At 49.8% G+C, this 14,711-nt stretch overlaps 1 protein-coding gene across 1 annotated transcript in view; it reads right to left on the bottom strand.

Moving 5' to 3' along the window:
• Window positions 1–14,711, bottom strand: part of SHANK3 (SH3 and multiple ankyrin repeat domains 3) — a 358,709-nt gene that overhangs the window by 108,868 nt on the left and 235,130 nt on the right. The window contains exons 15-17 of the mRNA XM_059816355.1: window positions 14,419–14,465; window positions 12,166–12,191; window positions 11,630–11,705 (exon numbers count right to left, since the gene is read on the bottom strand). Of these exons, the coding sequence (XP_059672338.1) occupies window positions 11,630–11,705; window positions 12,166–12,191; window positions 14,419–14,465 (149 nt within the window). The remainder of the gene's footprint in view (window positions 1–11,629; window positions 11,706–12,165; window positions 12,192–14,418; window positions 14,466–14,711) is intronic.

Genomic DNA, 14,711 nt, shown 5'->3' with positions numbered 1-14,711 from the left:
ACTCAGCACAGCACCTCAATTTATACTGCACCAGTGCTAAGGAGAATCTTTGCTGGATTTCTGTTTGAATATCCCATTATCTTTCGGTTTTTACAACATTTTGATATTGCTAATTGATGCTCCACTTAGGATTCACTATAACTTCTGAATCTTTACTCCATTCTTCTCTTTCCTGCATTTGCGCAGCTGATTACTTTTCCGCAAGTGTGATAATTTGCATTTCTCCTTACTGAACTGCATCTAAGCATTTTCAAACAATAGTTTCTATCCGTCAAGATGATGCTGAATTCTCATCCTGCCTACAAATTTGCAGTGACTCACTGAGGGCATCTGCAATGTCTTCTGTCCCTCATCAAGCAAGTATTCTTGTCCAGAAAAGGGAAGGATGATGTCTGCCCCAATGCTTAAATACTTTGGGGAGCTGAAGATAACAGAAGGGTTGTGGGTTTCTCTTCTGCTCCTTCAGGTCCCCAAGTCAGTAAACACCAACAACGATGCTGAAGACATTCCCAGTGCTGGGGCATAACACAGGGGAAGGGACCACAGCAGTAGCAAGTCTTGGTGCAACGAGGGGAAAGGCACTGATTGCCTTTGTCGTGTTAGGGGATGTAGCTGAAGTCAGCTAAATTTTGCTGTGGAAGACCCTATTTTTCTACATCAAACCACTGGGTTTAACTGAGTGGTTGAATGAACACCTTTTGGTTGCCAACACCTAGAGTAGGATGCATCTTGCCTAAGTTGTGCCAGCGATTGTGTACATGTCTCCATGTGCACTAGTACTCCCGTGGTTCCCTCATAACCTGGGAAGCAAAAGATGCACAACGAGGTCATGATTCATCTGACTTAAATGATTGTTTTAGCCAGAAATTAATTGCACCCTGCAAGTCCCCTTTTGCTACTCCATGCTATAAAGAGGACCTTGACAATAAGGTCAGGTAAACAGACACTGAACTGTCTGAAGTTACACAAGATTCATTTCTCCACCAACATCAGATGACAAAAGCCTCTCCTCTCCCCCACTCAGTAGATGGGAGAAAACCATGACACGAAGTGCAGCATCAGAGAAAACATCTACACCTTGCTCAGAGACACCAAATGGTTGGTAGGAAAATAAAGTGTTCAAAGACCAACCAAAGAACTGCACCACGGAAGAAAACCAACTGTTTAATGGTTGTAAAACATTCAAAGAACCAAGTCAGCCATGCACCTCTAAAGGTGGCTGAGAAGAAACGAAAAGGCTTCAACATGGTCTATCTTGTTTTATTCCTTCACCTAGCATGAAGGCACAAGAAAACACCCTCTGTGGAATTTGTGACTTTTTGCGGTTGGTGGTTTGTTGTTTTTTTTAAAGTTAGTCTTGAGTGCTCAATCGCACTCAATGTTGAAGCGCAGAGGGAGGCTGATTCCTTCCACCTGATGTTCTTTTGTAACCCAGAATACAAGGATGGAGCACTGCAGAAGACTAGGGGTTCGGTGACACCAGCGTCCTTTCAGGAGTAACGGTCAGTAACAAACAGCAAAGGAAAGAGTATAAGAAACAGAATAAGAGACCAGTGATCCACCCATGTGATACCTTCCCCGCTTCTGAAAGCCAGTAACCGCATTCCTCATCTCAAGCCCCTGAACAGGTCACAATGGTTCTTGGTCACAAATTTACTCTTCAGTAATTTTGCACTCTCGTTTCGAATCCATTTATATTTTTGGCCTCTACAACATGCAGTAGGAATAAATTCTACAATTTCACCACCTGCAGTGTGACAAAGTACTTTGTTTTATTTTAATCTTGCTGCTTGCTTAATTCCACAGAGTGCCACCTCATTCCTTTGTACTGAGAAATCACTATTGTTCCATAGTCACCTTCTCCTTGCCTACTCATGACTTCATAGAACTCTGTCAAATCTTCCTCGGGCACCTCTTCCCCGAGCTGAAGAGTTCCAGTCTATTTAACCTTCCCTCAAACGCAAAGTGCTCTGTGCTTTGGGTGACCCTTGTTGCTTGCCTCTGAACCTTCTCTAATTCCTCTTATTCAGATGGGTAAACTACAACTGCAAGTAAGAGTCCGTCAAAGCGTGGATTTACATAGAAGTATAATGCTATTTTTAGTAGACTTTCTATTTCTTTCCTGTTTCCTAACATCCTATATGTGTCATCAGCTGCTGCCCAGCTGATGCTTGCCGAGAGCTACCCGCATGACTCCAAAACCCCTCGGAGTAAAATGCCTTACAGGAATCCATCGCTAAGCAGGTATGTGCTTCAAAGACTGTCAACCCAAGAGGCAGCAGGAGCCAGGAAGACTAGTCTCAGATGAGCTGTTTAGTGACCAACAGCTCTACCAGTTGCACCTCTCGCAAGTTCTGGTTGTATTCCGCCTTTTGCCTGACCAAAACTTATTGCAAATACACTGCAGGAAAGAGGACTACTTCGACCAAGTCTCTTGACAAATACTGGGGACGGGGCGCGCCGTCCCTCCCACCACCCCACCATAAGCCCTTTGTGCCAGTGTTTCGCCTACAGCTACGTTCTTGGCAGTGACACTGGACATGGCATCCTTAGATTAGCGGCAAGAAGAGAGGAAAAACTAAAGGGAAAACCCTGCACAGGGCAAATAATTTTTGGACAGATTGTTCGTACAGTTTCCCAGGATCTGCTTTTCAACTGCTAACCAGTTTTCCTGAGTATTTTCTTAAAGAAGAGAATGAATGGGGTTTCGTAAACAGCTCCCCTTTCCAACGCTCCTTTAATCAATAACAAGCAGCTCTGAAGGCTAGAGCTGTTCAGCTTGGGCACGTTTCTTAGCAGCTCACGCTGGCTGGCTGCGCTCTGCTTCAATCAGTTCATTATATCATTACCTGGTCCTATTTTTTGTATAAAACAGGCCACAAAGCCTCGTATTGCCCACCAATTCCGAAATTCTAAATTTCAGGAAAAGCTGAGCAGTCTGGCGCAGGACCCAAGCACAAGGACTGCGGAGGGGAAGCAGGGGCTTGGGGGGAGCTCCCTTCCCACCATTTCGTGTTCTTGAAAGTCTCTGTGAAAGAGGTAAGCGGTCCCAAAAGATACTGTTCACCGAAAGATCTTAAAAGACTATTTTGAAGGCACGTTAATTTGACAAGTGGGATTATACAGAAGCCTTTTCAAGAAGAGATTTAATTTTCTCCCTCTACACTTTTGTTGCTATAGAAATGAAGGTTGCACCAGCCCAGTGCAAATGACCGTTTTCCAGCCAGGTGGGCTCGCCGCTAGAAAACCCCGTTTCCTGCAGCACACCAAAAGCACGGACCTCTCCAGACCAGCTGCCGCCATCTGACCAGCAGCTCGAGCTGCACAATACATTTGTCAAAGATGCATTCCCCCTCTCCGTTTCTAAGCATGGAAGTCCTTCTGCAGGGGTGTTTTCCATGCCCTGTCCCGCAAGGCCATTGCCTAGGCATCTTCCACGCCCCTTGCTGAGCCCTGCCTGTAACACGGCTTCTCTCGGGGCTTGCTAATTAGTCACAACTAGACAGAATGACAGTAAAAGCTGATGCAATTTCCAACTCCCTGCCTGCTACTTGCCTCCTAGATGGTAACTCGCAGGAGCAGAAATTGGGGAGGGTTCCACCCACTCAGCACACTTTAACACCAATCCTAAACTAACAGCGCACCGGAGACTGATGAGGCAAGAACAGCCAACAAATAAGCTGCAGAATGAAAAAGACTAAAAGAAGTTGTCTCAGAGCCACGAAACAGCTCGAGGAGGTCCAGAGCGACTCCTTTTACTTGGCCCTGTCTGGAAGAACGGGAACCAGCTCTTTGCTCGTACGTCCCCGCCGCCGGCACAGCCCTAGCCTCCCCGGAGGCACGTACAGCCTTAGGAAATCAATGTGCAGATGGGAGATCCCAGTGCCCAATGCAGGCGAAGATGCCAGTATCGATGGGGCAGCACGAGCTATGTCCACACTGCCAAGAGGGACGACCCCTGAGCAGGACCTGGAGAAGAGGAGGAAACGGCAGCCACCGAGCTGCATCTGTGCGGGGCAAGCACGGGTACCGCTCTCTTGCATGTCGGGGGAAAGGAGAAATAGCAAGTTATTGGTGCAGTCCCACCCATGTCTAGGTGACTTTACTGAACACTTATATCACTGATTTGCTCGCTCAGTCCACCTGAGAGGATGGGGACTAAAGTGCACAAGGGGAGGCTGAGAGTGCTGGCCTTTCTCAGCTTGGAGGAGAGATGGTGGACACCTCACTACCTCATGGGAGGCTGTACAGGAGAGAGAAAGAGACTCTTGGAGGCGCAGGGGGATGGGACAAGAGGCAATGGACACAAACCGAAGCACAAAAAATTATCATGAGATCTACAGAAAACCTTTTCACCCTGGAAACAAAGACTGGGACATGGGCCCAAGGGGGCTGCGGGACCTCCAACCTTGGAGACATGCAAAGCAACCTGATCTAGTTGGCCCTGCTCTGAGCAACCGGTTGTGCTAGAAACCTCCAGACGTCCCTTCCAACCAAAATTATATAATTCTGTGTATTGACATATTTGGCCAGTTGCAGCATCTAAGGGCACAGAAATCCCTGCTTAGAGACTTCTTCATGTTTCTCCTCTCTTCTAAGGGGAGGCCCATCCAGATGGCTTGTGAATACTCACGGTTGTAATCTCTTTCCCTGGTCAACTAATCCCCATGATTGAATAATAAAAAAAATAAATCCTGAATTGTCTACTGCTCCCAATTCTTTTCCTTCCCAGATGTGCCATGTACAATGTGGGCTCTTAATTTTATAGAGTTAATTTCGAATCACTTTAATCTCTTCCCTTAACATAGTTCATCAGAGAAGTCAATTCCCCTTGTGATTGCCTCTTTCTGATAAGAACAAGCTCAGACTTCTCTCCCTGTTTGCCTTATTCCTATTTCAGACCAGATTAGGTTTGCTGAGCCCTGTCCCGCGCTCCTCATCCTCAGAGGTCTGAGGAAGGCTCTCATTGTCCTCTGGTGACCTTGGGTGCGCCCCAACACACCTCGACTCCGGAGCAGCCTCGTGCTCTCTTCTTTCTTTAACTACAGTTAAGCTGCAAAGTGCTGTCAATGAGAGGGGGGAACCTGCCCCAGAACAGTCTCTCACCCTCCGCCAAAGCAGACCTCATCCCTGCCGCCTCTTACTGGCAAGGTGCTCGTGAAGTTACGGCTTGGCAACACTGCTTCCCCAGGGGCTGACTCCACAAAAGAGAGTATTTTTATTCGGTATACAGCCTAGTATCTTCTCAAGTTCTCATGCATCCCCCTCCATATAGTCGTAGCTTTCTTTTCACCTTATTAAGCCAAAAAAGAGTAAATTACATACCCGACCCAAGCCTGCAATTCAGCTGTGCAAATGCTGCTCCCTGCTCTACTGCACAGGGCACCCCTTCAAACCTGCAACCATTTCAAAGGCTTTTCCTGAAATCTAAAGTCACTTGTGTGTAATTTTCTCAAGTACTTTTAAGTTGTTCCTCAAACATTGTCATTATGTTAATCTTCTCCCACGTTTGAGACCTCCAGTGAAGTCAGAGATGATGGAATAAGCACTCTCCTGCAAATGGTGTTAATCGATCTGCTGCAGCGATCTTAACAGCAACTTAGTTCTTAACTTCTGCTCTCAAGGAATCTATTGGCCCAAATATTTAACATTTTTAAAAAATGGGAAAAAATCCATTTTGTTTATCCTATTTATTAAGGCGATCCTAAAACCACCATGTGAATCCTCATACCACAACTCCCGACCGCCACCCCATGTCCAGAAGCTGCCTGCTACCGAGTCCAAACCCCACTTCCATCCCGTACCGCTGACAAAATGTACCCTCGCACCCCTGACAGCACGGCTCCGCTCCCCTGTGCTCAGTCCCACGCTGCAAGCCGGGTCACCAATGCCATCTCCCTGCTTTAGCAATAACCACATTTTGCACTCCAGCGAACAGAGCAGAGAAGCTTCCGCTGAAACGGTGCTTCTGCAGCTGCCTGGTGCCTCTGCCGCGGGACCTCTTCTGCTGGTCGGATGGCTGACGGCTCCGGCAGCGCTGCTGACATCACCCACCCCTGCAGACAGGGCGGCGGGTGCTGCGCGGGCTCTGGAAAGGCCAGCGCGTGCTCTCCAGGAAGGTAACGAAGGCAGCCACTTGTTTTACCTCGCACCGTTTTCTCTAACTGAACGGTGAGGCTATGTTTCACTTTTGGGTCCAGAGCAGCCTAGGAATGAGTGGCGAGCATATATATATGCTTTAAGAAACTTCTTTCTCGTTTCCCGTCACCACACTGTAAGTATTTTGACACAGCAGGAGCAGAAGACACAGGTACCCCACTGTTCAGCACCACCACTGTCTCACCGTCTCCACCAAAGTCAACCCTAGCTCCTTCTCCATTTCAGGAGAGAGAGTGAAAGCACTCGAGTTGCATGTCACTGGGCAAATTAACGGAATAATGATCCATTAAAGGCTATTAAATACGAAGACACTGCCTCTGGCTCAGGAAGACTCTGAACAGAAAATTGCTGCAGGCAGGAATAATATTTTGGGTTGCTTATTCTGTTCTCATAACTTCACAAAGCACCTGCCATCGGCTGCCATGCCACACACAACACCGGCCTGGAGGACCCGTAGCGTGCTCCAGAGTGTCTGTCCTCATGCTTTTATGTTGCACGACTACGCACCGTACTATGGGGATGCAGCTAAAATCCTCTTATCTTTTCCAATTCAACCCACCAAAATCTGTCAAAAAGCCAAGTTTTCACAGCCAGTGTCAGCGTCGTTACTGTGACCCCAGCAGATCCCAGTCATACTTCAGCAGAGCAGTCCACTTTATCTGTAATTTGCATGCATCAACTGCCTAGGAATGCCAAGACCAACTGGACTATGATCTACGAGAAGCCATATACGATTGGGTCCGGAAGAATCTTACATCCTCCTGACATGTAGCGCCGGGGGACTTCAGGGTGGAAAGACGCGGTCTTCCTCTTGGCTAAGGCATGTGCATACACACGACCTCCTCCCCCTCCTCCGCCGTCAACCCTGGGGAAACGGGGCCACTATGAGCAGAACTGTCCCCACCAGAGCAATCCATGCACTCTGCTCCCAGCGGCCCTCTTTCACGAGGGTCCCTGGAGACCAAGTTGTAAGACGGATGGGACAGCTGCTTATCGACCTGCGGGCGATGACGCCATTCCGCCATCCTTCCCAGCACCCTCCTCCACGACACAGGCTCTTTGTACAGAAAAATACTTCTGCGGTGCACGTATGGCAGTGGTGGGGACTTCCCTCGGATTAGAGGAAACCAGGAACAAGCCAGAGCCAAGATGGGCTCCTCTGCAGCAACACACGACCCACAGACCACAGGGCGAGCACCTTTCTCTAAGTACGGTTTTTGTTTTGCCTTACACGGAAAATAAACTGGCCTGAACAAGGGGCCTGAGTTGGCAAGGGATTGTAGGAGCATGCATCACACAACGCGCAGTTCTGGGAATAGCTATGCAAACCACAGGTTTACTCCTGTGGAGATACAGCTCAACAAGAGGGCTTAAAAGCTGCATCTGTCTACATCCGCTGGTCAGGAGACTCACAGAACCGGTGAGGTTGGAAGGGGACTCTTGAGATCATCTACTCCAACCTCCTTGCTCAAGCAGCGTGCCCAGGACCATGGCCAGTCAGGTTTCTAATATCTCCACAGCTGGAGGCTCACCAGATGCAGGACTTTGCATTCCCTTGGCTGAACTTCATGAGGTTCCTCTCTGCCCTTTCTCCGGCCTGCCCAGGTCCCTCTGGATGGCAGCACACCCATCTGGTGTATCAGCCACTCCTCCCAGTTTTGTACTGGCTGCAAACTTGCTGAGGGTGGGCTCTGCCCCAGTGTCGAGGTCACTGATGTAGATGTTGAACAGTACTGGCCCCAGTATTGACCCCTGGGGTACTCCACTCATGACGGGCCTCCACCTGGACTTTGTACCACTGATCACAACCCTCTGGGCCCGATCATTTGGACGGTTTTCAATCCACCTCACTCTCCACTTATGTAACGTCAGTTCATCTATGAGGGCCTTCCAGGAGGAAAGTGTCAAAAGCCTTACTGAAGCCAAGACAAGCAACAGCCGCTGCTCTCCCCTCATCCAACAAGCCAGCCACCTCACTGTAGAAGGCCATCGGCTCGGTTAAGCAGGATTTCCCCGTCACAAAGCCAGGCTGGCTACTCCCAATCGCCATCTTGCCCTTCAGGTGTTTGGGAATGCTTTCCAGGGTCAGTTGCTCCATCACCTTCCCAAGGGTCAAGGTGAGACTCACCAGCCTGGAGTTCCCCACACTCTTCTCCCTCCTCGCCCTTCCCAAAGGCAGGACTGGCATTTGCTTGCTTCCAGTCATCAGGAACCTCTCCTGACCACCACCGCCTTTCCGAGATGACGGAGAGTGGCCTGGCAAAGCCATCAGCCAGCTCCCTCGGCACTCATGGGTGCGTCTCATCAGGCCGGTGGACGCGCGTAGGTCCAGGTTGGTTGGATGTTCCCTACCCTGACCCTCCTCTACCCGGGGCAAGTCCTCCTTGCTCCAGGCTTTCCCTCTGGCCTGAGAAGCCGGGGATTGCTGAAGGCTGCTCTTACCAGTAAAGACTGAGGCAAAGAAGGCGTTTAGGGCCTCAGCCTTCTCCTTGCCCTTTGTCATTAGGGTCCCTGCCCCATTCAGCAGTGGACCCATGCCGTCTCGTGTCTTCCCTTTGCTGCTGATGTCACTTGCAGAATCCTTTCCCGTCTCCCTTCACATCTCTCACCAGATTCAACTCCAGGTGGGCTCTGGCTTTCCTAACCCCATCCCTCCAGGATTGGGCAGCGTCTCTATATGCCTCCCAGGTCACTTCTCCTGCTCCCACCCCTTGTACGCTTCCTTCTTGTGTCCGAGTTCAGCGAGGAGCTCCCTGCGCATCCCCGCAGACCTCGGGCTGCCCCTGCCTGATTCCCTGCTTGTCAGGATGGGCAATTCCTGAGCTCGGAGGAGCTTGTCCTGGAATATCAACGAGCTCTCTTGGATGCTTCTTCTCTCCAGGATGGCATCCCATGGCATTCTGCCATGCAGATCTCTGAAGAGGCTAAAATCTGCTCTCCAGACATTCAGGTCAGGTGCCCAGGCTTCCTCCATCATGGAGTGAAGAGTTCAGAGCCCGGGAACAGGACCAGTGTTGCTCAGGTGCCTGACCACAGAGCCATTTCAGCAGCTACAGAAGATACCAAGGAGAAGGCCATGCCTTGAAATCTGCTCCCTGCAGGGCTGGGAAACCTCACTTTGGGCTCAGAGAACAGCCCGCCTCACCCACAGCTCACAGCAGCAGCCACACCGGGTCAGGCCGTCCGTCCTCCTGACTTCCCAGCAACGGCCGATAACGGGAACACGACGAGGAAAGAAGAGCAGAGTGAGAAGACGGCGATGTTCCCCACCACGCGCTCCTGACCTCCGCTGCTGGATGATAAGCAAGCCCCTGAGTCGGAGCCGCTCTCTTCGTACTCAGAAGCCCACAAACAACTTTTCTTTCTGGGAGTCGTCCCACTGCTTTCTGAACCCCTGTCAGGTTTTAGCCCTCAGAGCGTCACTTAGCAAGCAGTCGCACAGGTTAATTGTACGTCAGCTGAAGAACCACAAACTTGTTTCATTCAGAACCTCATGTTCTTGCACAGGAAGAGACAAAGATCACCTCCGGTTCACCTCTCCCATCTCACTCATTTATGGACTCCTACCGAACCCCTTCTCCTTCAGCGTCATTTTCCAAGCTTGAGAGTTTCACTCTATTTAGTCTCACCTCCTAAGGAAGATGTTTCACAGTTCTGAGCCTGTTAGTTTTTCTCTGCCAACTTTTCAAGTATTACTTTTTAAGTCTGAAAGACCAAAACTGCATGCAGGTTTTGACATGTGGGTATAGTACAGATTTATACGAAGATATTAATAATTGTGTTTTCCATTTTGTTCTTTTTTCCTTTCCTAACAATTCCAAAAATGCAATTTTTTTTTCAGGTTCGGACTGGGATCAAAGCCCCAAATCTTGTTCCTGAGCAGAAGTCAGTCCAACACCTTCACTGAATATGAAATACTACTGCTGGGTTTTCTCCCTCATATGCATTACTACTTGTTTTTCTGTGTTGGTGTCCAGCTGCCGTTTGACCATCCAGTACCCAGGGTCACCAGCGACCCTCCTTCACAACTGCTTTAGTTGTATTTTCTGACCTACTCTTTTGTCTGTTTTTTGAATGCCTCAGTGCTAAAGAAGATGCTTTCACTGTGATGTCACAGTGATGTCAGATCTTTATTCCTAAGCAATTATGAAGAGTTGAAAAATCTTTAATGGGCAAGAGTATCTCACAGCATTTCTTCTGGTGTGTGTTATCTTGCAAGTGCCAAAACTGTTTATCAGCCCAGCTTGATGCAATGCAATCCACGCCTACTCTTCTTTTGCTTAAGGAATGTAATTTTGACTCCTCTGCAAATTTTGACCTATTTCCTGCCTTTTAAGACCAAGAACAACCAGTGACCCCAAGCACAGACCTTCTGAGGGTTCCCTGTAGCATTCGGCCATAGTGGAAACAGACCGTTTTCCTCCTCTGTTTTATTTCTTTACTGCTTTCTGAGTCATAGCAGCGTTTTCTCGTTTGCCCCATGATAAGAATATAAACAGCCCTGAAGAAGCATGTCACAGGATTTTTGAAATCAAAACAAGTTACACACATAACTGAGTAAAAAGTGCTCAGACCCACAGAGCCAGATTTGGGATGTGAAGCTCAGTAAACCAGAACACTTCCACTGCTTTGTTGGTAAGCTCTAAGACTTCAGGATAACCGCGTTTTTGTAAAATGAATTCTCACGATCTGCTCCTGTCACATCATAAGCAATAATGCCCATCTAACTACTTTAATGACTGATAGTTTTTAAGAGCACTAAAGCTTGACTGCAGAGATCCTATTCCACAGAGTAACCCTACATTTATCCCTCAAACACAGAAACCCAGTGCCAAAAGCGCATTCCTGAATCCCACCAGCAGACCCGTTCCTACAGCCCAGCCTCCCACAAGCACGTCCACCAGCCACGCGTGCTCAAGACCAAGCACAACCCAGCAACGTCACCCCTGCCTTCACGACCGATTCCCTATCGAGCTTGACCATCTTCCCAAAGGTCAGTCTTCATGCGGAGGCGAGTACGCTCAGTTGCCATGCACCAGCACAGCGCTGGTGAACAGCCCCGCAGCCCCGGCAGCACACTCAGCGCTGCCGACAGGCTGCAGCGACAGCTGTCTTCATGCCACCCCCTGCACAACAGCATCCTCCTCTGCTCCCCGCCAGAGCAAAGCTAGAACTCTGCATCTGCATCCAACGCATGTTCTTCAGTTCCCGGAGCACAGCAAAAGTTCTCCAGAACGTTTGTTCCTCAACTGAGACAAGAGCCAGAGTGCCCTGAAGCTTCAACCTTTTATTCAGCTAAGCCTTATCTAGGACTTATAATTTAGGCTATAACTTAATTGACCAGAACAACCAGAAAAGTTTCCTTCCTGTGAAATTAAAACAACGTATACTGCTCTGTCAGGAGAAGGAGATACTTCTTCCATGGAAATTAATCTCCTCATAATCACAAAGCAAAGAGGCTGATGCTTACCTGTGAGAGGTGAAATTGTCGTAAGAGCCCACAGTATAATGTCGGAAGAGACGCTTTGTTCTGTCTTCTCTGGTTTCTACAAGAAAAAAGACACATCAGAAATCTGAGAGTTAAAAGAACGCTTCTCCATTGCCTCTGCTTCCCCTGCGTGTATACAAACAGAGTGGATCCTCCTTTCATGCAAGCATCTATTAATAAACAAGTGATAATCTGTGTGCAGACATGTGTCAACGTGATCAGTCCCATGCATGCTTGTGTACAGTCCCATATGCACACAAACAGCTTCTGTGAATACTACATCTCTTCACTGGAACTTCTAAACCACATCAAAGCATCCAATTTCACCAAGACTCCAAAGTTGAGCCAAAGAGGAGAATAAGCACCGGTAAGGCAAACACACGCTCCATGTCGCAAGGCAGCAGCCAGATTCCTTCCCCTTGTTCTGTTTGGCCACAGGAATATTGCACGTCTCAAGGCAGAGGGATGCAGTTCCCGCAGAAGAGATGGTAACAGTCCTGGTCAGCCTTCCTCCGCGCCTGCTGGTCTCCGAGCTCTCCAGCTGCCCGGGAGTTATGAGGAAGGAAGGCCAGGAACCCCGAGAGACTTCTGCTACCACTCGTCTGTTAACCCCGGCGCCATCCCCAACAGCGCTGTCGGCAGTTTGTCAGGCCACACTTGTTGGACCAAAGCTCCCCTTTAGGGTGTAACAACTCAGGAGTCTCCTCGCCCACCCCATTAGTGTGAAAAAGCCAGAGGACCTGCCAGCCTGAGCTGTGAAGCCAAGAAGAGATGCCGGGGCTCCAGGCTGCCGGCGGAAGGCAGCCTGACTCGTGGCTAAGCGGACAGAGATGCCAGCGCAGACGTCCGAAATACGGTCTGCAGCTAATGGCTTCAGAGGAGACATGACAGGGAGATGGAAAAGAACTTAAGCCAGACATTCCCAGTTACTGTTCTCCTAACACAGAAGGAATTTGCATCACACTACCAAACCCAAATTTATTGCACGACCCAGGATTAGCATGCAAGACTGACCCTGCAGAAAGCAACTGGGTCCTCACACTAACTGGACTGAGTACGTTGAACCAACTCATCCATGGCTTCAGTAGGGCGATGGGACCCCAAGCAGTCAGGCAACTCCGCTCCTCTGCTTTGCCACCACTTTCTTGTGAAGCCCTCGGTGCTGCTCGCTGCACTGCTGGCTGCACCACCAGGCAGGCGGTTGGGCTGACCGAAATTCAGGTCTTTCAGCATGCCGGCGAGGGCGGTCAGAGAGAAGGAATGCATAAAGGGGGTGAGTAAGGGAGGACATGAAGAGTAAAGCATAGATGAGACTCACCTTTCTTCCTCAGTAGGGACACAAACTGTCGGCACCCAAAGCAGTGACAACACAAAATATTTGTATTTACCTGCGTTGGAATTCAGCACGGCAACAGCCCGCGGGAAGGGGCTGCAAAAGCAGAGGGGCAGTTTTTACTCTTATTACAGCACTGTAGATCCAAGGAACTTTGTTTGAAGCTGAGGACAGGGTGCACCTTCAAACCTCTCATCCTGCTCTCACGATCACACGAAACCATCGCTGCTGGCAGAGGGAAACGCTGCCCCAGCAGCCGCAACGCCGGTTTCCCACCCTGGGGACAGACGACAGCCCTCGAGGCAGCAGCAGCAGCCACGTCACCCACCAGCACGCCGTCCTGCCTCTCATCCGCCCCTGACAGGCACTGGCTGCCCTCCACCACCGGACACCGCTTCCAGAGACGTGGCTGCAGCCTCCCGATCCCAAAGGGGTCCTGCATGGGGTGCAAGGTACACGCTGCACACAGAGGTCCCGCTCGCAGGGAACCTCACCCTCAGCACACCCCTCCATTTCACAGGCAAAACATGCCTGTGAACCTACCGGCAAGGCTGAAAGAACAATTAACTGTATCGAAGTTTAGAAATAAAATCACCAAATACAGTACTTGGTTATACTACTGAAAACCCAGCCTTGCTTTTCTTCCCTCCCGATTCTTGTTTTTCTGCTCCTCTTTGCGTGTTTTGGGGGCTTTTTTTAGCTTTTTCCTTTCTTTCTCAGAAGAGCTGAAGAACAGCGCTAGCACCCCGGCACTTGGTCGCCCCAGAATAATGCCCTACGCCACGGGGTTCTGGCTCTCCTTCCTGCCACGTCAGGCAGCCTCCTACGGCAGCGGTCTCCAAAGCGGGGCAATCCGCTGGGGCGCGGGAAGAAAACATTTTTTTGTACCATTAATAAAATTTTAAAATATTTTTGAAGTGGTGTTTATTCGATCTTTAACTCACTGTTTTTTAGTTTCTATTTTTGCATGCGCTTTACAGTGTGCGTAGTGTATTAGCAGAGCAGTACTGGTATGTAATTCACAAGTAAATACATATGTACGGGGGGTGCGCGCTCAGGAATTATTTTTACTGAGGGGCACGTGATCAAATTGGTGAGACCCGACGGCACGGGACATGCAGCATCCCAGAGATCAAGGCAGGTGCTCTGGCAATCCCCCCCCAAGGAAACAAGTGCACAGCAACCCCCAGCAAGCCCACGCAGACAGCGAGGACGCGGATGCCGCGCGCTCGGTGAGGTGCAGCCCAGCCCTCGCAGCGCCGTGGCTCAGGAGCACTTGGGGGACGTCACCGTGCAGGGCGCAGTCCCTGGCGAGCCGGTGTGCTGTTCCAGCCTCGCCGCTGTGCATCACCTTATGTGTTTACCTAATCTGGAAGGAGATTTCCTGGAGCCCGATGGTACAAGGGGGACTGCTGGCTCCCCATGAATCTTCCGATTAGATGGTCGTCCACCGAGCCCCATCCCCGCGGTCCTGGGAAAAACTGTCTCAAAGAACCAAGGAATTAAACTTACTGGCAAAAAGACACACTACGCCAAGAAAGGGGGATGTTAAGGACTGATCAGCACAACAATACGCCGCAAAGAGTTAAAGGAGATAACCCTTTCACCTGTGTCATGTGAGGCAGCTTCTCACCTTGCTCACCACCCTCTGCGGAGGCAGAGGGTCCTCAGCTCCGGGTCAGGCGGGGATCCCGCACTCTACCCCGGCAGCACAACCAAGACGTGCTGCGG

This window comes from Gavia stellata, chromosome 4 (genome assembly GCF_030936135.1).
Source record: "Gavia stellata isolate bGavSte3 chromosome 4, bGavSte3.hap2, whole genome shotgun sequence".
NCBI classification, from domain to species: Eukaryota; Metazoa; Chordata; class Aves; order Gaviiformes; family Gaviidae; genus Gavia; species Gavia stellata.
This window is presented reverse-complemented; position numbering and strand designations above follow the sequence as displayed.